A 23,688-nucleotide genomic window follows, 5' to 3' on the forward strand; every position below is an offset into this window, starting at 1 on the left:
TTTTGACAAAAAGGTGTTTTTTACACTACCATTGAAAAATTTTAGCCAAACTACGTTACAGACTTTTCATTAAGACCCTAAAGAATCATATCAACTTGTGGAAAATGGGCATCCTATGACCCCTTTAAAAAGTAGATTTTTTTTTTGGCCTTTTAAAAGATTATTCAGGTTTATCAAAACAGCTTGTTTTAGAATGTTCTAGAAGTGACACTACATAAAGAAATAATGCTTAATTCAAGATTAATGTGGAATTAAGATGACATTTTAGGTAAAGCTTGATTTAAGATTAACGCTTAAACACAAAGTCCAAGTTTGTGTCTAGGTCATGTGAGGAAATTCTACTGTAATTCATGTCTGTTGCTCTCAGGTCAGAAGGTGAGTCCATATGTTGTGTGTTTAAAAAAATCAATTTCAAAATATTCTTGTCACAGATCGCATTTAACTAGAGCTATGGGGACTGGAATGGGTTTTTTTTTTCAGTGCTGAGGCATTGTACAACTCTATGATGTTAATATGTTTTACTGGGTTTCAAAGAAAACTAGGCTTAAAACTGAAAACGCGGAACTCATCTTAAAGTAAATTTGTGGAAGAAGAATCGGGCAAAATACCACATATTTCATGCGCATGGACACCTGTTTAAATCTGAGAGTTTGGAGCTGTATGTGAATTGGTGGAAACGAAGGAATGAGTGAGGCAGTAATTTTCATTCTGTTTAGTTTAACTGTTTGAACACCATTTAAAGATTATTGCTGTGACAGAAATGACTGCCCGGTTTCCAGCATCAACCTTATTTGGAGACAAAAATCAACTGGGTTGGCATTGCGACATCCATATTTTCTGAACTATTTTGTTCAGCATTAAAATGTTGCATGGAAGTTGCAAATGGAGAGTTTTGATTTGGACCAACATCATGGCCCATTGGTAAGTTTCTCGACGAAAAATCTCCCTCTGTATCCTCGTGGGACCCAGGCTTAGACTTTCGTCCTCTGTAGAGGACATTATATTTGAGTGAATTTCTCTGAGAGCATACAGGCCACAGTTTTAGGTCTGGATGTCCTGTACAGAGCACATTCAGGGCATTTTACAGATATCAAATGTGTGGAGGTTTGATCGTAAACACTCCCTTTCCTTGGTCTTTAGATATGACTGATATTGACAGAATGATCAAATGTAGCACTCTTAGGGAAACATGATAATGTTTTGTAATTATAAGTTAAATCTGGCTCATTTTCAAATTGTTTGCCGTAAATAAACATCTCAGAAAAGTGTTACGGGGTTTCAAATCGGAATATGACTTTTAGTTATGAAACAGCATAATTTTCATACATGTCTTCTGTAGAGGACACCAGGACGAACATCATGTTAATCAGGCATTTTAGAGAGACACAAGTCGATAGGAAAAGAAATTAGATGCAATGTATAGATACATTGTATAGAATGGGATTACCAATTTATGGACATTTTGCACACATATTGCATAAAATACAGTAGTATATCAAATCATTCGGTTATATCTTTCCACATAGTTGAGAATCATCTTTGTACAAAGTTTGGCTAAAAATAGCCTGAAACATGAAAACAGGTTGGTGAATAAAAAATAAAACATTGTTTTTGCCTTTTCATGTCTGTTTATTTATTTTAATAACTTAGTCCTGGCGTCCTCTACAAAGGACATAGAATAAAATATTAATAAAATAACTTTTTTTTTTTAAATATTTTTTTCTCCATTTGTTTTTATGCTCCAATCAATGTAATGACATAAAAAAAATTCACAAAAATGTTTTTTCTGGTTCTCAGGAGGATATGTCAGATAATGCAGTTTAGAAATGGCCTTTCCTCTAAAGCACAACTGTTTCATCATGCACATTCATCTCCCGGGTTTTGAGAGCTGCATATGTTTGGTGCATCTTAGCATCTGTCATAACCAGATTATCATGATGTGGTCCTTGCAGTGAGGCTCCACGTCTGTTTTTGTTTTCTGTTGCCATGGAAATTTTTCAAGTAACATTTAATTGGGGCAGAAGGCAGGTGAGAACTTTATTAAAACGTAAACAAACCATTAAACATCCATATTATTCCAACTTCCTGTTGGAATAAGGGGCACCTGAACATTATGATGATAATCAGTGATAGCCAAAAGGGAACTACAAAGAAAAATGTGATTTGATTTATAACTATAGGCAAAAAGGTGACATGAAAATTTGCCAAGTCTAACAGGGTGCATGGAGTGGAAAAGTCAGTTAATAATAAATTAGGGTTAATAAGTAATCAATAAGGACAATATAATGGGGTTTCAGCAGGTTTTATGAAGGTAAATTTAAGACTTTTTTAAAGACCAATTAAAGAACATTTAAGGAATACACTGAAGGGAACACATGTTAGTATGTTATCTAAATCTAAATGTCTAAGTAGAACACAATGACTTCTTGTGTGAAATGTATTAGTAGCACTTCAAAGTTTACAAAAATGTAACTTCCAACCGATCTCCATTACTTTTTAATTAATTTTACACACACGCAAAAAATCAAGATATATTCAAAAATGTTAAGTCTTTATCAAAATGAAGTCAATGTTGTTGTTTTTTAAATATCTGCTTAGTCAAGTCAACTTAATTCAAAAGGAAAACCAGTTTTCATACCCCATTGACAAAAAAAAAAAAAAACACTAAATTTTGTTAATTTTATTAAAAAACAAGACAATATTATTATTTTGCATCTCAAGTAAATGTATCTTGAATTAAGGATGTTTAGATATTTGTACTGGAAAACAAGACAATAATACTGACAAAAGAACATTTAATGCCATAACTTTATGAATGTAAGACTTTGTGCTCCAATTTAAGACCTTTCAAGTCCTTAATTTGTGGAAGGGCAAATTAAGACTGTTTAAGACCAGCAGAAATATAAATAGACGTAATCTGGCTCTTGTATGATAAATGTTTGTTCTGCTTATCTAAGGACTGGTCAACTTGCTGTTGTGTTTTTCAAAGATCAGAGATGATTCGAGCAACTGAATCCATTTTTAAATATTTATTAAATACATTCCATGAGTATTTACTTTTAGACTTAAAAATGAGACTTTTTAGCTATGAAATCTTCAGAAGAAAGATGCAAAGGTTTCCCTGAATACTGTTTTCTCTTATTCCTCCTTCACTCTCTGTTCTTTTATGGCCCGTGAAGCCATCAGTCTGAAGTAGAGAGCGGGCCACAGTGCACGCAGATAAATGGCTGCAGTGGGCAGCAGCCCAGCCAAAACCACGTCTTTCTGTTTGTGACAGACAGCTTTCAGAACAGCACGTGCCACGTCCACTGGATCCGAGCCCTTCGCTGTGGTTTTGTCCATTACTTCAGATCCAAAAGAACAAAAAGAAACATATGACTAAATATTAAAATATGTATATTTATGATACTCATTTTCCAAAACATATTTCATACCTCACATTCAGAGATTGGTTGACAAGAACAACATGCTCTCACCTCCATATTTCGAGCCGTCCCCCGTGACTGCATTGATGGACAGGTTTGTTCTGATGTAACCAGGGCTGATGACAGACACCTGCAGGCCGAACCTGTCGACCTCTGCCCTCAAACAGTCAAAGTAGGCCTGCGTCGCATGCTTAGATGCAGAATCTGACAGAAAACATTTCAGATATGCAAGCAAGGTGCTCGATTAAATATAATGCTGTTTTTATTCATGAATCTTTGAATTCCCTCATCTGAATACCTTCTTTTGTGAATATATACTCACATGCAGATCTGTACGGTATGGAGATCTTTCCCTGCACGCTGCTGATGACAACGATATGTCCACTGCGTCTATCTACCATCGAAGGCAGAATGGCTGGATGGAACAAAAAAAAAAATCATTTTTAATTATAATAAAAATCTACATAATGTCATGTATAATGTGATATGATGTCATTTACATTATATAGGCCTATAATTTTGTATTGTTTCACATTTAATGTAATTTTTACATTAATATACATTAGTTCTGTCAAACGATTAATCGCGATTAATCGCATCCAAAATAAACATTTTTCTTTACATAATGTATGTATGTGTACTGTGTATAATACATACACTATGGTTCAAAAGTTGGGTGTCAGTAAGTTTTTTGTTTGTTTGTTTGTTTGTTTTTAAAGAAATTAATATTCAGCAATGACACATTAAACTGATCAAAAGTGACAGTAAAGACATTTATAAGCTAGTTTTTACATTTCTATCAATTGTAGAATCCTGAAAAAAAAATTCCACAATTAGTTTCCACAAAAATATTAAGCAGAACAACTGTTTTCAACATTGATAATAATAAGAAACATTTCTTGAGCAATCATCATATTAGAATGATTTCTGACGGATCATGTGACACTGAAGACTGGAGTAATGATGCTGAAAATTCAGCTTTACCATCACATGAATAAATTATATTTCAAAATATATTCAAATAGAAAACAGTCATTTTAAGTTGTAATAATATTTCACAATAATACTGTTTTTACTGTATTTTTGATCAAATAAATGCAGCCTTGGTAAGTATAAAAGTTAAATGTTTGAACGGTAGTGCATGTGTTTATATAACCAGATATATAATCGTTCCACTGATCTCTTTCTTTGACTCTTCTCCACTAACCTTGTGTAAGAGCAACAGGACCGAAGTAGTTAGTCTCCATGACATCTCGCTGAACTGATACATGAGTGTCCAGGATGTTGCCACGGTAACTAATGCCTGCATTGTTGATGAGGACATCAACATGACCGTGGCACTTCAAAATCTCCTCGGCGGCACTGGAAACCAGAGATGTGTTGGAGAGGTCAAAGGTGACAGTGCAGGGAGAGTAAGTCTGAAAAAGAGAGTAATAAACCCAGTTAAGAGACTGGACATAAGTATGTTTGGATACATTCACATTTTTTTGCCTAGTGTAAATAACACTATATCTTTCTCATAAATTAAGGCTTTAAAGATTAAATTAGGCATAAGAGATAACATAACTTTGACTGCAAAATCTGAACAAGCGAGTAAGAGATTTGATCGTATGTTTTCACCTGTATCTTTCCACTGTTTTGGTTTCTGAGCTCCTCCACAACCTCCTGCAGTCTCTTCTGGTCCCGTCCGCACAGGATCAGTCGGGCCCCTGCCGCATGGAAAACCCGTGCACACTCTGAGGTACAAAAGACAGATTGAGAATATTAAAACAAACAATTATGTAATATCTACAGTCAAATGTCATTGATAAGACATTTTGATCAGCATTATAAGTGAGTTCATGATCATGTAACCTCTGCCCAGGCCTGAACTGGCTCCAGTGATCACCACCACTTTATCCTGTAGATTCTGCTTGCGTCTCAATCTCTGGATCACTTTCAGCAAAATCAGCAGCCCAACAGTCCCAGCTGCCAATGGCCCAACGCCTAAACCTAACACACGCTCCATGTGTCTGTACACATATGCAGAGATATGCAAATATGAATTCACATTTATTAAAACTCAGCCCAGCATCTTTATCTGAAAGTAACATTACAGCATTCTCTGAAAACACAGCTGAACTTCAATGTGGGTATGTTGTATATGCTGTTTACATAGGAGACAGAAAGAACTGTAAATTGTAAACAATATTTAGAAGAAAACATGAAATTGTTTTTATTGTATATGAGCGGTATAACTCTTTTATACCTCACGTTTTGTCCTCACATGGCAAGACAGCATAAAATATTTGTATTTTAAAAATTATTTCTCCATCCAAAACCTTTTTAAAATAAACTAGTGAAGGCAAAAATTAAAATGCTGAAAACTTAAAAAGGTGACTACTAGTTAAGCACATAAAATAATTTTACCTTACACATTAAAAGAAATTACACTTTTTAAAGACAAATACTACAACTAATTAATATTAAAAATATTTTAGTTAATTGAAATAATGCTGAAATAAAATTAAAAAATATATATAAAAAAAATTAAATGACAAAAATATGAAACTACTAGAACTTTTAAATTAAAATGAAAACTGAAAAAGCTCATTCAAAATATTAATAAATACTATAATATTATGCAAATACTGAAAACACACTTCTGTCAAGGGCATCAGTGGTCAAGTGTCGTTAAGACATTTTCGTGATTGATTTATCGTTAAAACATTCTTAGTCTGTTCGATAATACAGTCAGGTTATCACTGATGTGTAGTACACTAAGCAACTATCCTGAATACAAAGTGTCATATACACGTTTCAGTGTACTATGCAACCACGTTTACTATCACATTTTGTAAACATATAGGCCTAGTTTCACAGACAGGGTTTAGGTTAAACCAAGATTAGGCCATAGTTCAATTAAGACATTTAAGTATCTTTTATAAACGTGCCTTAGAAAATAACATTGCTTGTGTGCATCTTGAGACAAAACAATGGCACCGACATGTTTTAAGAGATGTCAGTGCAAGTTTCTTTCAGGTAAAACAGCCCAGACATGCATTTTAGTCTGGGACTAGTCTTAACCCTCGTCTGTGACACCGGGGGATAAAATAAACTAGCAGGAATAATACCACATTACCTACCGTAAGATAAGACCCATATGATTGAGTGCGTGGAGAATCCGGAACTCAATACCGTCACGTGATTTCGGCTGTCCAATAAAATTCCGAAGGGGCTGAAGCGATCACGTCTCTACAGAATCCAGCAAGAAAACACATCAAAACAATGGATATGATAAAAGAAAAAATATGACACAGACACCAGGGTTCTTTTAGGTTACTAAAACTATATATAAAAAATTGGTTACATGAAATAAAATGAACATTAATCGAAATAAAATAAATTATAAAACAACTTAAACGTATCTCAAATAGCTGCAAAGACAACATTTCACATTTTCATTTAGTTTAACTGAAATAACTAAAACTAAACAACAAAAAATAAATACTATAAGTTTAAAAATGTAAGAAACAACAATTACTAAAACGTTAAAATTAAAACGAAATATTCAAATAAAAATTAATAAAAACTATATAAGTATCTCAATGATACTGAAATAACACTGACAGACACAAAAGGGTTTGTTGTAGTTGTATTTATACACATTGGGATTAAAATCCCCTTTTAACAACACAGAATTCTTTAAAACAGTGGAGAGGAGCTCCTAAATGCCTGCATGTGGCATGTTATAAACAAAAAAACACTGTTTCAGTGAGTTATCAATAAATAAATCCAAATGACAATAATTTACAATATGTTACAAAAGCTGTAAATACTAGGGACTGTTATTGTCTATTTACATCTGTGCAAACACTTGTATATGTACACCCACCCACACAGAGAAAGTCTCACATAAGAAAACTCAGTTTTAGAATCTACAAATTAGTGGCTTCATATTAATTCATCAGGAAACAAAAGTCCTAGTGTTTTGGGGAAAAATAGCGTAATATGTTTAATCTCACTTTTGATGCAACTACACTGCATTTGCATCAGTAATTTTGTTTAGTGTGGTTAGATATTCAGTCCACGTAATAATCTCACAAAAAGAAGCCCTTGTCTCTTTCAGTAGTGTGGCTTTCACCAACCTAAAACGTTCAGATGAAAATAAACCAATCAGAATCGGAGGTCTCATAAACAGAGGGTGTGCGCAGACGCACTCCTATGGCTTTAGAGGGTTTTGCACAAATGTTGTGTACAATAGAAAGACATCACAAAGACAAAACACATGCAATCCGCGGCTCCACTTACAGATGCATGCACATGCACACACACAAAAGTGAGACAAAGACATTAGAGATAGATATACAGATGAGAAGACGGTATTTGTTCAGATATGGCAGGTCTTGTTTTGGCTGTAAACTGGAGTGTTTTTATTTATTTATTTATTTTTTGTTTAAGTGTCCTGGGTGTGGTTCATAAGACAACAGCCACAGAATAATCAACACACACATACACAATCGCTCTCACACGCACACATTAGAGCCCAAATGCTGTTGTGGACCCTGCCAGTCTATTGCACTTCCTACAGCTGAACTGCACTCCAGCTAACATTCTTCTGTCCAATACGAAAAGGGGCAGAACAGTGACAGACACCGCCTCCAGCATCAGTCCTCTGGACGAGGTGGGAGGGTCGGTTCTGTGACAGAGAGCTCCTGTGCGAGGTCATTGAAGCGGGCGATGTAGTCAACGCTGCTCTCGCTCATCATACAGGCCAGCTGGGTATCCACCTGTAGTGAAAAAACAGCCTTTGAGCAAGTGTCCAAATGTTTTTTTTGGGGCCACAGCACGATAAATGTACAACACTTTCAAAGCTGAGGATGGATGCCTGATTTAATTTGCATACATCATTTGAAACACCCTTACTTCCTGTTTATCTTCATTGTAAGCCAGGATGTGAAAAAACTAAAACGGGAGCACCTGGCGATAATGTGCCATATCAAATGACATTAATCTACCAGACAGCAGCTGGGGACTTTCTGTGTTTCCTCTCACCTCAGCTACATCCGGCAGGCCGCGGGACTGAAAACAATCGTGGGAGTTGCTGTCCAGTAAACTGGGTCCAAGTAAGGCTGTGCTACTCGAAGGGGGAAGGGCTGTCCTTCTTGTCTTATTATCAGGAGATGCCAGACTTGCTGCAAATCAGGAAAACAAGGATGTGTTTGTCAGTAGTGCTGAGACTGATGGAGATTTGCAGTACGAACACAGACAGGTAACTGCGGACATTTTGGCTTCAGTCTGAAGCCAGCCTCTTGTACCTCAGTATCAATACTGAATAGAAACCTCAGGCAACATATAAAATGATTAAATTAAACTAGGGTTGTCATAGTTTAACTTGATATTGTTGATAGAATATCAACAAATCAACAATTCAACTTTTTTTTTTTTAAATTAACACATTAAGTTCCTTTTAAAGGAAGTAATCCTTCGATCGATCGATCGATCTATCTATCTATCTATCTATCTATCTATCTATCTATCTATCTATCTATCTATCTATCTATCTATCTATCTATCTATCTATCTATCTATCTATGTAATATGTTTTTGTTTTTGAAAGAAGTTTCTTTTGCTCCCTCCCGCTGCTTTTATTTAATCAAAAATACAGTATTGTCATAGTCTTGATATTGTTGATAGAATATCAACAAATCAACAATTCAACTTTTTTTTTTTTTAATTAACACATTAAGTTCCTTTTAAAGGAAGTAATCCTTCGATCGATCTATCTATCTATCTATCTATCTATCTATCTATGTAATATGTTTTTGTTTTTGAAAGAAGTTTCTTTTGCTCCCCAATGCTGCTTTTATTTAATCAAAAATACAGTAATACTGTGAAATATTATAAAAAATTAAACTGCATATCTAAAAATACAAATAAAATACAAAATTAATATATTTTACAATGTAATTTATTCCTGTGTTGGAAAAGCTGAATTTTTAGCAGCTAGTACTCCAATCTTCAGTGTTACATGATCCTTAAAGAAAAACCAAAAAAAACAAAAGCATTCTAATATGCTCATTTGGTGCTCAAGAAACATTTTTTTATTAATATCAATGTTAAAAAATATTTTTGTAGAAGACCTGATACATTTTTCCAGGATTCTTTGACGAATAGAATTTATTTGAAATAGAAATCTTTTGTATCATCATAAATGTCTTAACTGTCACTTCTAAACAAATTAATGTATCCTTGCTGAATAAAAGTATTAATTTCTTTTCAAAACAACTTTTCAAAGAATGTTGGAATGGTAGCGTATATATAAATGTAAAGAAAGCTCAATCAATTAGTTACAAAGTCAAAATCAGTTACCAACTCATGGCACTATCATTTTGTTTCCTGCTTTGTTACTTGTATACATACTATCTAGAATAAAGATCTGTTGCTAACAGGGATTTGAGTTGTGTTTGATACTTACAGAGCAGGCAGCCGAGACTTGAATCGGTAGAGTCACTGGGGTACCACTGAGGGTCGTGTGTGGGGGACGGCATCCAGCTGTCACATGAAGAGGGAAGGAGCTTAGATCTATCACTCCCATTGAGTTTAGGAGGTGAGAGCAATGATCCATCACCTGAGAAAGAGACAGAGAGACCGAAAGTGAGCAAGTCGATATAACTACTACAAAACGATGCCACTGAGATCCTCTAACACTCAGGTTCAATCCCGTGGGTCATACCATAGTGCGAGTTGATGGCGAGCTCAATAATAGAGTCGCTGATTTGAGTTTGTGGCTCTCCAGAAGGTAAAGACTCCTCTGGGGGTCCCGGAAGAGAGATATCCAATAGGGAAGCAACACTGGGAGGAGCCAAGAGGGAGTCCCCGCCCCCTGGAGATGGTGGAGAGACACCGTTCTGCAGGGATTCCTGCAGATAAAGAGAGTAAAATGAGAACAAACAGACCAAGATATGAATTGTACACCTAAAAGTGAAAGAGGATATAGGAAGAGAATTAGTCCTTACCTCAGAAGGCTCCTGATCAAGCAGATCTGGCTCTAGCTCAGGTGCAGAGTCCATGGCCTCCTCAGACTCCACAATGGCCTTATCTACACTAGGGGCCTCCACTTCCCGACGGGGGCTGCCAGGGATAATGCCTGCAGATTTTGCAGCCAGGTCAATTGCACCTGAAACAAATTCAAGAGAAATTCAAGAGTGTGTAGCAGTTGGTTTCAAATGTTCAGTGGATGAATAAATCTTTTATCATTTAATTTTGATTTGATCCTTACTGGACAGCTGAGTAGTGGGTGCAGAACTGGCTGTAGTGGACGAAGCTTTTGAGGAAAGTTGGCGGTTCGATGGAGCGAGACGAGTTTGTATTGGACGAAACGAACCAGTTCCTGACAAAGAGGTACACAAAATATTTAAAGAGCAGTGACTGCATTAAGATCCGACAGACAGATACATTGATCCTGACACTTAAAAATGAAAGAATTTTACTGCTTTATCTCAAAAAAATGTTTTTTGTAACTACTTATAAGTAACTGGTGCCAAGTTAAGCTATCAAAATATTGAATTGTGAACGGTACATGTTTTTTTGATATATTTAAAAAAAAAAAAAAACTTTTTTTGTGAAATGTTTTGCTTTAAAAGAGTGTTTGTATCTTTCACTATGATAAAATGTCTTTTGGTGTGATTTTTTGTTATATAATGACATTCGTGCATTTAAGTGTGACATAAGTGTCCAAATACTTGTGTAATTTGTTACGCATTTGTGTAGATTTATTACCTGTAGCAGATGAATTGGAGAGAATAGAGAAGGAGCAAACATGAGGCGAAGTGTCTCCAGTTGTTCGTGGCAGCAGGGTTCTCTGTATAAAAAAATAAATAAATTTTTATCATTTGATAGCTGTAAGAACAAAACAACAAAAGAACAGATTCAATGTGAAAAGTAGTAACTAGGTAAAGGCAAGAAGCCCCACTTCTTATTTTTCTTCCATCCACACTCACCTGAACCACGAGAGGTTTCCTTAGTGGACGCCCCCTCCCTATTTTCCGCTGCTTTGAAAATATATCTGACTAAAGACAAAAAAAAAAAAAGAAAACGATTAGAGGAAAAATTTCGCTAATGAAGAAAAGAGTATATTTTTCCCTCAGAAAAAAACAAAACAAAAACCCTGATGATGTCATGCGAGATTTACTGTTCAAAAGTCTGGATTCACAACATTTATAAAAAAAAAAAGAAAAGTTTTATTAAGCAAAAAGGCCTTAAATTGATCAATTTAACATAATTGATATTAATAAGAAATGTTTCTTGATCACCAAATCATCATATTAAAATGATTTCTGAAGACTGGAATAATGACTGCTTAAAATCACAGGAATATAAAATATTCTTTAATAAACTTAAAAATATATTAAAGTAGAAAACAGTTAGAATAAACAGTAATAAATAATCATTTATAACATTAAATTGTAATACATTATATTTTAACAATAATATCTCTATAAATAATATCTATGAGACGTCTTTCAAAAGAAATTCTTACCAACCCCAAACTTTTGAATGGTAGTGTATATGATTTGGCCAACTGACAACTTGAAATACATTTCAATATTATATTTAAAAATGAAAAAGCATGTCCCTCATGTCCTATTCACTTTTAGAAACACTGACTCAACTCACACTGATGGAGTCCAGCTGCTGGCGAAAGGCTAGCTCCGCCTCCTTATTAGGTGAGAACATCCGCAACTGGCGGGAGCTGTTAGGAGGCAGGGTCGTCGGGACAGCAAACCCTTCGCTGTCACCTCCGGAGGCCAGCAGAGAACGCGGCAGGTTTCTCCCACCTGTGGAGAACACATCTATTTAAATTCCAGCTGATAAAATTGATACAAAGCAGCAACACTGCAATTTTGTCACAATATTGAGTCAATATGATGTTTTTGGTTCAAGAAGAGGTGAAACTTCAGGCTTTTCCAGCTGTTATAGGTTGCAATAAACTTCAATCAGTTCTGGGAGGATGTTCATTACATTGGCTTTAAAGGTGAAGTGTTTCAATATTTAAATACTTTAGTTTATCCCAGTTTAATGTGCAACTACAAGTAAACCATTTGTATACTAATTTCCCTAAAAATTTGGTCTGTGAGCAAGGCGAACGGCCTGAGATAGTAACAACTGCTCAACCAATGCCGTGAGTTTGGGGCGGAACTAACAGCCATCCAAAGGCAAGTGGGGGAATATTTGGGAAACTGTGTCATTTCTGTGCCACTATTTGGAATTGCAGAAATAATGACACTTCAACTTAAATTAAGACACAATTATGTCTCTGTGTACCTGTGATGACTGCATTATTCAGAAGTATTTTTGAGCGTGCTGCATGTTGCTGTCGACCCCAGCTAGGACTACGGGTCGCCCCAGCTGGAGCTCTGCCTGGAGGAGTCACTGATGATTCCTCTTGACCTGATTTCAAAGGTGAAGTGCCCACTGAACACACCTCCGGGGTCTAGGAATAAATAAAAATTAATTAAAAAAAAATAGTAATAAAAATAATAAATAAACAAACAGAACCACAGACGAACAAATTACTAATTTAATTAGCCTAGTGCTATCTAGTTTATATGCATCTCTCATGTTTTTATGCATAGTATTAATTTACAATTTCTGACAAAAACTTGTTTTGTGCCTACTTATAGTTGCCTTGAGGTATTGTGGAGATCAAGTGTAAGGTCAGAGAGAGAGATAAAACAGACTTACTGGTTTGGGGTTGACCTCTGATGACACAAGTCTCAGGAGACACCGAAGCACACTTTGAGTGGTGGGCAGAGCTGAGGGTTGGGGTTTAGGCTGCCATTCATACTCCAGCTGTAGTTTCCCAGGCTTGCCCAGCATGAGGTAGACTTCTGCCAGTGTCACATTCTCAAAGCCCTGTGAGCTCCAACCTTCGTTTTGGATTTGTTGAGGAGATCGTCCAGTCCCACTCACTTCCTCACTGCGCCCTTGAGGTTCTGATTGTGGTGGTGCTGCTTTTTCTGATGCAACCCCTCCTGCCGTTCCAGGCTCCTCAGTCCGGCCCTCGATTGGGGCGGGGTCTCCCTGAGTCACAGTCTCTTTGTCGCGCCCGCTAGCATCAGTCTGAGTCTGACTCACTGCTTCTTGCTCCAGAGTCCCCACCGCATTCCCCTCCGGTCCATTGGGGAGTGATGGAGCGAGGGTTGGACTGACTGGAGAGGTAGAGCTCAGGTTTGGGTTTACATTGGTCTCCAACACTGGAGCTGAAGTGCCGCTATCAGGACCGTCAACAGGATGCCCGTCGCTTTTTTTCAGGTCTCCTCCCACCGGACCATACTTGCCTGATTTTCCTCTTGCAGGCTGAATTCCCAAAATGTGAGCTGCGGGCAAGTCCCTAATACCTGTCCGGCCACGCCCACTCTCCTGCCAGTGTACCGTGCAGGAAGCTTTTGAGTGCACAACACGAGCCACGCCTGGCAAAGTAGTAACTGTGCTGTTCTCTGCAGGAAACAGGAACAGGTCCTCCGACTCGCTAGACTGGGCCAGGCCGTCCAGAGCTTCTCGTTCTGCAAGACTCTTACGCTACAAGTGACAAGTTAAGGGGAATTACTGTTATAAAACACATAGGTTTGGGTACTGATTTAAGCATAGAGATCTTTGCCAAATCTCCCAAACAAAGCAACCAAATCAATCACAAATGTATCTCATAAAACAGACGAGGAAGGAAAAAGGAAGGAAATTAAACTCCTGACTGTGCATGCTGAGATATCTGGCTGAGATATGAATGCAAGGATACAATTCGTTGATCCTGGACAGCCCACTTTTGCTTCAGGAATTCAATGAGAGTGGAGACCTTCCGGTGCAACTCCACGACCATCCTACAAACACAGCACAGTGATGGGCATCGCCAAATCTGTTGTACTTTTAATGTCACAACGAATTGCAAGTACTGAGAGATCTTTTCTTCTGTATGGTGATGTACATCCATTTCATTTTTAGTTAAAATTTTAATCTCATGCCGACTTTCAATATGAAGTCAATATGAAATCAAAATGCATCAAAATACATTTTCATGGCTCCAAAATAAAAAATAGCCATGAAGCAATCTCACTATTTAATTTAACATGAAAGTAACCAAGTATGCCAATACTAATAGACTAAATAAAACTAAAAACTAAATAAACAAAACACTGAAAATACTAAAACTAACCAAAAAATAACATTGACAGCAAGCATGAAAACTAAACTTAAATCAAAATACATACATACATGCATACATACATACATATATATATCTACATACATATATACATATATATATCTACATACATATATACATATATATATCTACATACATATATACATATATATATATACATACATATATACATATATATATATACATACATATATACATACATATAATGGTGGCCACACAAAATATTGACACTTTGGGCCCAATTTGGACATTTTCACTTAGGGGTGTACTCACTTTTTTGGCCAGCGGTTTAGACATTAATGGCTGTGTGTTGAGTTATTTTGAGGGGACAGCAAATTTACACTGTTATACAAGCTGTACACTCACTACTTTACATTGTAGCAAAGTGTCATTTCTTCAGTGTTGTTACATGAAAAGATATAATAAAATATTTACAAAAATGTGAGGGGTGTACTCACTTCTGTGAGATACTGTATATGTGTGTGTGTGTATATATATATACACACACACTGTATATACACACACACTATAATATTCCTTCTTAAAATATTCCCGCCCACTTCCACAATCCAACCAATTTGCAGATTACGGAAGAATGTTGTCATTAAGATTGCAAAATAACAACATTTTGCAATAAGCAATGAAATAAATAAGCCATGAGAATGTATGATTTAAACGAGGTGGATCAGTGAGGTATGCAAGACAGGTCATGTGTGCGCATTAGTGAACCTCACCTGAGCCGAGGATTATGGGCTAGACTCTGAACCCGAGCCCAGGAGTGGTTGCTCCGGGGTTGAAGTTCTACAGCCACCTTCAACGGTAAACGCACAGGCTTCTGATCCTCCTCATCACTCACACCTGAAACAGAGAACAAGAGAAAAAAAAATACTATGAAGCCTACACCACCATCTCCATGATTCTGACGGTGGCCTAAATCTGCATCACCGCCCATTTTCTAATCAGTCCCACAGCCTGAAACCATGGAAACCATGAAAAACCACCATGGCACACTCATCCACTGCCTTGGTCCACCTAAATACCCATAGTGCTCCATTTTGTCAGTGTTCTCTTCTTACCTCATGCAGTCTGTTTAACTTGCTAACAAAATCTATATTTTAAGAGTCTATAAAGCAATCTCTGTTTCTCTCTCACACACACACCATCTGGGTCGCAGAGTTTCTTCAGTGCGCGGCACATGGGAGCTTTGATCCTCAGATTTCTGCCTTTGGAACGTACTGTGGTGGCCCTGAAACAATGTACACACAAAATTATAGATGTACCTCAATATGACAATATTGATAATATAATAATATTCATAACCTACAGAGATGTACAGCAGATGTTCCCATTAGACATGCCCTAAATAATCAGTACTGTTCATTATTAACATTTCTCTTTCTCTCTCTCAAATACACATACACACACACTTACCCCTGTTGGATAAGCTCATTTAGTTTGGCCACATTTTTGTCATCCATCACTAGAAGTAATAGAAAGACACCAAGGAATGTTACATTTAAAATGTCCTCATGTGCAAACACTTAAAATGCCCCCCCCCGATCAAGACAACCAATTGCCTGATATACTTACAGCCTCCAACCTTCTTCCTGAGTTCAGCATAACAGATGAGGCCATAGAGCTCCTGAGAGGACTTTTTCAGCACACGTGAATACACTGAAAGATGGACAAAAGGAAGCAATAGAAAAAGGAATAAGAACATGATGAAAGCATTGAGCATTTATCATGTATTATGCAATTGATTATGAGTGGAAACCATAATACATTATTTTAGGATTATTTGATGAATATAAAATTCAAAAGAACAGCATTTATTTGAAATAGAAATCTTTTGTAACATTATAAATGTCTTTACTGTCACTTTTGATCAATTTAATGCATCCTTGCTGAATAAAAGCAAAAAATAGTAGTGTACCATGAATCAACCAATAAAGACAAAATACAAGAAACTGTGAAATGTCACAGTAGAGGTTAATGCTGTTTACATTTATGTATGCTACTAAATCACAATAAGCAAATGTGCATGGTGTGGGCACACTCATGATTTGATAATGCCCTGACTGACAAAAACCAGGCAGTGTGGTAGAGGAGAAAATTCAACTCAATATGAAGGTGACCGACTGAATTTAAATGGGATGACAGGTACATCTTTGTTGTGGCAAGTTGACTGATGGACAAACAAATTACGTGTGACCCGATGGGAAACAAAACCCAACGTGAGCCATGTGTTATGAAAATTGGTGGAAAAAAGCTAATACAGCTAACAGAGGTATTTTCAGGTAAATCATCCTAGAATTCATACAAAGAAAAAGAACGCATATTTGCAACGTTAGTCAATATGAAAAACTAGCTAAGTTACTGTTCAGTTTCGAAAAAGATTATTTAAATTTGTACTTGTTTGCACCTGATATTTGCTACCTATGTGTACACTACCTTGACATTCAAAGGTAAAGTTTAATAATAGTATAGGTAAATAATGAAACAATGATCATGTAGGTATCACCACTTCTGAATAGCACCACATACATTTTTGGTAAGTCTGTTTGCGTGAAAGAAAATTGTGAAATTGTAAAATTCAAACTTTTTTTTTTTTGGATTCTTTGAATAGAAAGTTCAAAAGAACAGCATCATTAATTTCAAACAGACATTTTTTGTAACATTATAAATGTATTTACTGTCACTTTAAAAAAAAACAATTCTTATTGACCCCTAACATTTGAACAGTAGTGTATATATTTAGGAACTAATCTTGACAACTAACAGTCTGGTGAGAAGCAGGACAGAGGACTAGGGGTGCAACGGTTCAACTTACTCACGGTTCGGTTTGTATCACGGTTTTTGAGTCATGGTTTCGGTACGGTTTGGTATGTGCTATGTTTAGGGAAAAAACTATATTCTCAAATAAAAATAAAGAAAATAAGAACAAATAATCTAACTACAAGTAACAGCACAAATAAATAAACAGTGAAAAAAGATACAAATAAAATAAACAGTGCTTTTCAGTTTTTTTAGGTAGGTCTAACACAGTTTTTAGGTACAGAAATTGAATAAATCAAATGTAAAATAACATTGCATATTTGACTATAAATTAAAGATGAATTCTTATTAAAGTTACAAAAGTTATTCAATCAAGAGCAGTGAGAGATTTCCGTGTTGTTGCTGTTTGATTAACATTAAGAAAGTGCTGTCACTTTAAGAGAACGCACTGATCCAGTGATACTGTACGTTCAGCCGACTGTGTCTGCTAGGATACTCACCAAGACGGGCATTTTGACATAATTTTTGTGTGAATTTGTCCATTCAAACACAATACTTCACAGAGAGCTTAATATTTGCGCGCGTTCTGAGACGCGGGTTCACACGCTTCGGATGAGCGACCACACAGATCTTCTCACTGCACGCGCGAGTTCATCGTCCTCTGGCTCTTTAATATTTAAACTGGCAAGGCTTAAATGAGTTTAGTTTGAACACAGATAGCAACGTGTGCTGTTCAGGTCTCACCTGCGCTATCAACACGTGATGACATAAATGACAGTTATTCCAGCATAAAGCACTAGCATTGATTAAAGTGTGACTGGTTTGTCCACGTATTGTTTTTTCTCTCTCTCATCGCTCTTGTTGTAATGTATTGGGAAGCCGGAATTTGTATCCATCAACAGAAACATGCATTAGCCGAACTCTAACAAACCATATTACAGATGCATTGTCATTTTTAAGTTGAACCGCGGTTCTAGTGTATGCCGAACCGTGTGTGGAGACGGTACGGTTCGATTTTTTACCGAAAACCGTTGCACCCCTACAGAGGACGGTTTTCCACAAGACAATATCCTCCTATCAAACAAAAGACTCCACCCTAGCCTGTAAATGTCATTCAAAGTTTAAACTGTGCATCTGTCAGTCTCACCGTTGTTGAAATCAATGTGTTTAGAGATCTTGTGCCAGGTCCTGTAGTAGAAATGCCGCACCTGCTCCTTGTTCTTCACCATACTTGCCGGTTTACCCTTCTTCTTATATTTAAGAGCTATATTGTTCTGAATAGCTTCAAAATCCTTCCCATGCTATGAGAGGACAGGAGAGAGAATGACAGAGGAAAATGTATTTATAGCTGTTCCAGAAGATTTAATGAAACACAAAAATCCTTCAGGTGCATGACAAATTAGAACTTATTAAGAAATAAATCAATAAAAGATATCAGACCTCAATTATACCTTTAGAGATGACATGTAAATAAATTAAACCTATTAGGACATTTAAATATCAGTCTGTCCTATTCTGAAAATTTTATTGTCCCATATGATGGCAGTCGTGGCCTAATGGATAGAGAGTCGGACTTGTAACCCGAAGGTTGCGGGTTCGAGTCTCAGGTCCAGCAGGGATTGTAGTGGGGGGAGTGAATGACCAGCACTCTCTTCCACCTTCAATACCACCACTGAGGGGAGACCCTTGAGCAACCCCCAACTAGGGCTGTGCGATTTGGTGAAAATATCTAATTGCGATTTGTTTGACAGATATTGCGATTGGGATTTGATTTGCGATTTTAATTTTGCAAAGTCAAGCTTCAGCTTAACATTTTCAATAGTGTGCAGCACAGTATGGGTATCGTTACCCTGCTGAAAAAAACAATAGAAACCATCACAGAAATTCTTATGGTTTCCATTAAAACAATTACAAAATTTCTTTTTATAGTGCGTTTTGGGCATTATTCCAATAGGAATTACTGTTGTTCTATTGCTTCCCATCTGCTAGATTACATTCCACCAATAGAATCCATCAAATACCAGTAGACACCATTATAGTTTACATTTAAAGCCAATATAATTCCCATTATAACCCTTAAATTTTCTATTGTGTTTCGGGAGGGGTTCTATTGTTTTTTTTCAGCAGGGAATATTATAATGGTAGGTTAGACTGAATTTACACTTGTTTTAAACGCGGAGCCAGGCGTGCGTTGACACAGGTTGCGCGCATGCATCAAGCCTTGTCCATACTGCCAGATGTGCTCATGGAGACGTGCAGTGCGGAGCCGCGCGCGAGTATAAATAAGCATTACGAGACAGGCTGTGTGTGTGCGGCGAGTGTAAACGGCTCCTCCGTAAGATGTGGAAGAGAGGAGCGAGTATGAGAAGCATTCAGAGACACAGGCTGTGTGTGCGGTCTTTTGAATTGGGAATAGCGAACATGCTTTATAAACTTCTTTCAAATTAGAATCTGTTGGGGAGATAAAATGTGCAAGATAACGTTCATGTACTAATAAAAACATCTAAGAATATGTCTTTTATTCTCCAGTACTGAAAGCAGAACCGATAAGGGAGCTCTTGATATGTGTTGTAACACAGTTCTTGCAAATTAACTTTACCATTTTTGTTTGGTGTCTGTCATTTCGAAGCCGAAGTAATCTCATATTACATAAGTTTTTCTTTAGTATTAATTTGCCTAACTATCGATCTGACCCTGTAGACGCCATAATCACACACACACACACTCTCTCTCTCCCGCTTTCTGTTTGTTTGTTTTTTTATGGTGGGCGTTTACACAGTTGGCTAGAGCAGTGCTGATTGGGGAGAACGGAGGTGCACTCGCGCTACACTCATGCATATGCTCTGGAACAGAGTAATATCGTGTCCAAATCGCAGGCTCAAATCACGATTGCAATTCGATTTCGATTAATCGCACAGCCCTACTACCAACTGCTCTGCTCCACAGGCGGCGCAGCAATATGTCTGCTCACTGCTTCTGGTGTGTGTTCACGGTGTGTGTGTGTGTGTGTTCACTATTGTGTGTGTGCACTTGGCTGGGTTAAATGCAGAGCACAAATTCCGAGAATGGGTCACCCTACTTGGCTACACGTCACTTCACTTTCTTTTTTTAATTCTCAAAACACCACTGAAAAAATCCTGCAATTTACTAAAAGTCCAAAGAGCCGCCGAGAACTTTCAGTGGGTTTTATTATCACTAAAGCTGACAAATCACCTCATAAAGTCCTTCAAAGAAACTGTTTTTGTCCTCAGTGCTCCAAGACTCCCACTGTCTGCGCACTCGTTTCTGACTCCCCCCTTCCTCCTTCTCTGCAGGACCCTGGCCCTTTGGGGCCGATCTGGATGTCCCACCTGCCCCAGAGCTCCCGGCTGAACCTGCAGTGGCTGTCACACACACAGAGGGACCTGCTTCTGCACCTGAGAAAAAGAGAGGAAAAGAAAGAGGGTTAGTATGTCAGTTCTGAACACATGATGTAATTCTTGCAGAGGAATGCATTGCTATATATATATATATATATATATATATATATACACACACACACACAATAATATCATAATGTGCATCTATGTAAGAATCAACTATGCATTACTGTGCTGCTTAAATATACCTACTTAGGAATTGCTTTTACACATTTTCCAGACATATTCCTAATGCAAAAATACAGTTTTTCAGATTACTGAGCACTGTTGACCATTAATTTAATTCACACTATGGCTTATCACTTTCACCAAGGCATATCTACACCAACCAAAAAACGAGATTAAACTTTAAAGGAAACACACAGACACACACAAAACAACTGTCTGAAATGGGCCAGCTTAATTTGAATAGTTGTGCAACCAACTAAAATTTATTTATAATACTTTGGGCTGTTAAATTTATTTTTGGTTGAACATAAGAGATTTACAAAACCATGAAAACACCACTCTTTTAAAAAGCAAATAATCACAACAAACAAATAAAATTTTATATTGATAATTGCATAATTTCAGGCTGAGACCTAATAGAAAACTATTATATTTTTGTTCGCAATTAGAAAGGCTTACAGATTATTAGCCTATTTAAATCTTTTTATGTACCGTGTTAATGTGTGTGTCAACAAGAGTGTCAGGAAGTATGTGTGGAGTCCCTCGGAGGGCATCCAGACCTGCTGCTCAGTGCACTGATCCAAAAACAACACGTTGGGAACCGAAGAAGCCAATAACTCTCCCCCTTACTTACACACGAGAGCATGCAATGAGAGCACCCCAGAATACATTACAGCATGCAAGCCTACTGTCTACATTTAAAATAAACACAGATTCCCTTTATAATCCCTGTGTACGCTTAGATCGCAAACAGATCACTCAAACTCCTGACTTGTGATCCTGTTTCAATGTAGACGCAGAGTGACCATCTCCTGATCAGATGCATCAGAATGAAACTCCTGACAGTGATTTGTCACCTGCTGCTGGGTGACAGCTAAACAAGGGATATGAAAGGGAAATAAATGAATAATAATTGAGCCTGCTGATTTAAAATAGTGCACTGATGCTTATTACGGCATTGTGGTTACAAGCAACCCAAACATCCCAGAGCTGAGATTTAAGAGGCTTCAGTGTGAGCAGTTTGTCAAGTCACTTTCACTCGAGAAAGCATGAGAGCTTCTCCGCGTTGACAAATCAAAAGCAGCCCAAAGACTCACAGATTGCCGTACAAATGCCCCAAAACACGCTCAAAAGTGAGATAAAAGTGCAGAGAAATGATGCACTGACAGGTGGGCAGCGGACGCACGTCGAGATGGCCACTCACCTTTCGCTTTCGCAGCGCCGTGACCGTTCAGCGCCGGGGACGAGGCATCTTTCCGTATCCGCTTGCTCGGAGGTCGCACGCTGGAGCGGAGAAAATGATGCTGGTCCTGGTTGCTCGGGGCGGCCAGGACTGGGGAAAGCGCTGTCGGGTTCACCTGGGCTCCGGGTGGGCTTGATGTTTGGCTGGAAAGAGTCGGAGCCGAACCGGGGCTGGCCGCGCTTGATGGATTAAGTGTTTCCTCTCCGACTCTCTTTGTACTCGTCTCCTCGCTCGCCTGATCTGCGCTCTCTCCATCCTCGCCTCCTTCGGGCTTTCGGTCCGGTTTGCTCGGCCCCTCGACTCCCGAACCGCCCCCTTGGCCCACTGTCATCCTGCGAAAACACAAACGAAGCATAATCGTAAACATTTTCCGCGACACAAAACAACGATCAACTTGGAAAGACGACATTCTGCTCAACTCAACATGGCCGCCGCTGTTTGTTTCAAATCCCCTCTCACCGTCCCGACAAATCGCATCGGAAAAATACCCCTTCGGTTATTGACGAATGTGACCAAAAACACGCGTCGTGCTTTCATCCCAGCCTCCCTTTTGTGTAGTTTCGCGTGGCTCGAGTTGCGAGCTGCCCTTTATTTCCCTTGAAATTCAAGCGCGAGCGCCTTCACTTTAGCGCCCTGCAGAAACGACAGACGACAACGCAAATCTTCCGCGCATTCGACCTCTATCTGAAGTGCTTGTTTCTCACGCACTCTTACCCATTCTCGAGCTCTTCGGAAGCAGACGGCGTCTTCTTTCTCTTCACCATGAGTTCGAAGATTTTCGAGAGCAAAACTTGACGAATTTGAACATATTCGAAGCGCAAACGAGGTCAGGCAAAGTCGTCCTCTCCTGGCTGCTGCTGCTCCTACTGGGGTTCAACTCCGCGCAGCGCAACTGGGAGCTTCTCGTAGCCACAGCAACTCTGACTCATAAACTCACTAGTTTTATCACAACAACAAGCACACCTGTCATTTAGCCTATGTTCATGATAAAACGACACACGATGACGCTAAGTTTGAATCCAGATCTGCGTTTTGAGGCATTTCGGTCAATTCAAACCTATGCACGCACACGCAGCCGCTGTTCTCCCTCTGGACTTTGCTTACTCCTTCTACGTCATCATAACTTTCAGGGCAGAAGCTGATTTATTATTCAAATTTAAATTTCGCTCAGTGACACCCACAGTCCCAAATTATCCCAAGATAAGAGTACGTTGATTTCATCATCTCAACAACGAGCAGGACAGACTCGATAGATCACATGAAGATCACGTAGACAAGAGGGGGTGTGATATGGTGCTTTGCATACACAGCAAAACAAATAAACATTAAACATTAGTAACCGCACATATAACAGTGACTCCTTCTCGGATCTGTTCATCTTTGCTGTTTATTAAAATAAAAAGTTTGCAATAGTCAACTGACACCATGTTTTGCTTGATTAGGGCGTGTCTTCAGTTC

The 23,688-nt window shown here is 37.9% G+C and overlaps 2 protein-coding genes across 4 annotated transcripts; both read right to left on the reverse strand.

The window, feature by feature from the left end:
* Nucleotides 1–2,786: 2,786 nt before the first annotated feature.
* LOC107745957 (dehydrogenase/reductase SDR family member 7B-like) lies at nucleotides 2,787–6,639 on the reverse strand. The gene is made up of 7 exons (XM_016559991.1): nucleotides 6,551–6,639; nucleotides 5,280–5,437; nucleotides 5,046–5,161; nucleotides 4,633–4,843; nucleotides 3,748–3,840; nucleotides 3,477–3,629; nucleotides 2,787–3,344 (listed from the first exon to the last, which is right to left on the reverse strand). The coding sequence occupies exons 1-7, from the start codon at nucleotides 6,565–6,567 to the stop codon at nucleotides 3,139–3,141; spliced, it is 954 nt and encodes a 317-aa protein (XP_016415477.1). The 5' UTR covers nucleotides 6,568–6,639; the 3' UTR covers nucleotides 2,787–3,138.
* Nucleotides 6,640–7,052: 413 nt separating this feature from the next.
* On the reverse strand, nucleotides 7,053–23,374 carry LOC107745824 (protein cramped-like). Of its 3 annotated transcripts, none has more exons than XM_016559840.1 (20): nucleotides 22,945–23,374; nucleotides 22,192–22,562; nucleotides 20,614–20,816; nucleotides 18,548–18,701; nucleotides 16,216–16,299; nucleotides 16,057–16,105; nucleotides 15,786–15,871; nucleotides 15,360–15,483; nucleotides 14,203–14,284; nucleotides 13,152–13,988; nucleotides 12,732–12,900; nucleotides 12,084–12,244; nucleotides 11,408–11,476; nucleotides 11,187–11,268; nucleotides 10,687–10,797; nucleotides 10,424–10,584; nucleotides 10,141–10,327; nucleotides 9,883–10,035; nucleotides 8,460–8,599; nucleotides 7,053–8,194 (listed from the first exon to the last, which is right to left on the reverse strand). In XM_016559840.1, the coding sequence occupies exons 1-20, from the start codon at nucleotides 22,992–22,994 to the stop codon at nucleotides 8,072–8,074; spliced, it is 3,396 nt and encodes a 1,131-aa protein (XP_016415326.1). In that variant the 5' UTR covers nucleotides 22,995–23,374; the 3' UTR covers nucleotides 7,053–8,071. The 3 variants fall into 3 exon arrangements, with proteins under 3 accessions (XP_016415326.1, XP_016415318.1, XP_016415333.1); XM_016559832.1 differs by lacking the exon at nucleotides 22,945–23,374 and adding an exon at nucleotides 22,655–22,910; XM_016559847.1 differs by lacking the exon at nucleotides 22,945–23,374 and adding an exon at nucleotides 22,650–22,909.
* Between the last annotated feature and the right edge of the window lie 314 nt (nucleotides 23,375–23,688).

Source organism: Sinocyclocheilus rhinocerous, unplaced genomic scaffold (genome assembly GCF_001515625.1).
Source record: "Sinocyclocheilus rhinocerous isolate Xijiao unplaced genomic scaffold, SAMN03320098_v1.1 scaffold3815, whole genome shotgun sequence".
NCBI lineage: Eukaryota > Metazoa > Chordata > Actinopteri > Cypriniformes > Cyprinidae > Sinocyclocheilus > Sinocyclocheilus rhinocerous.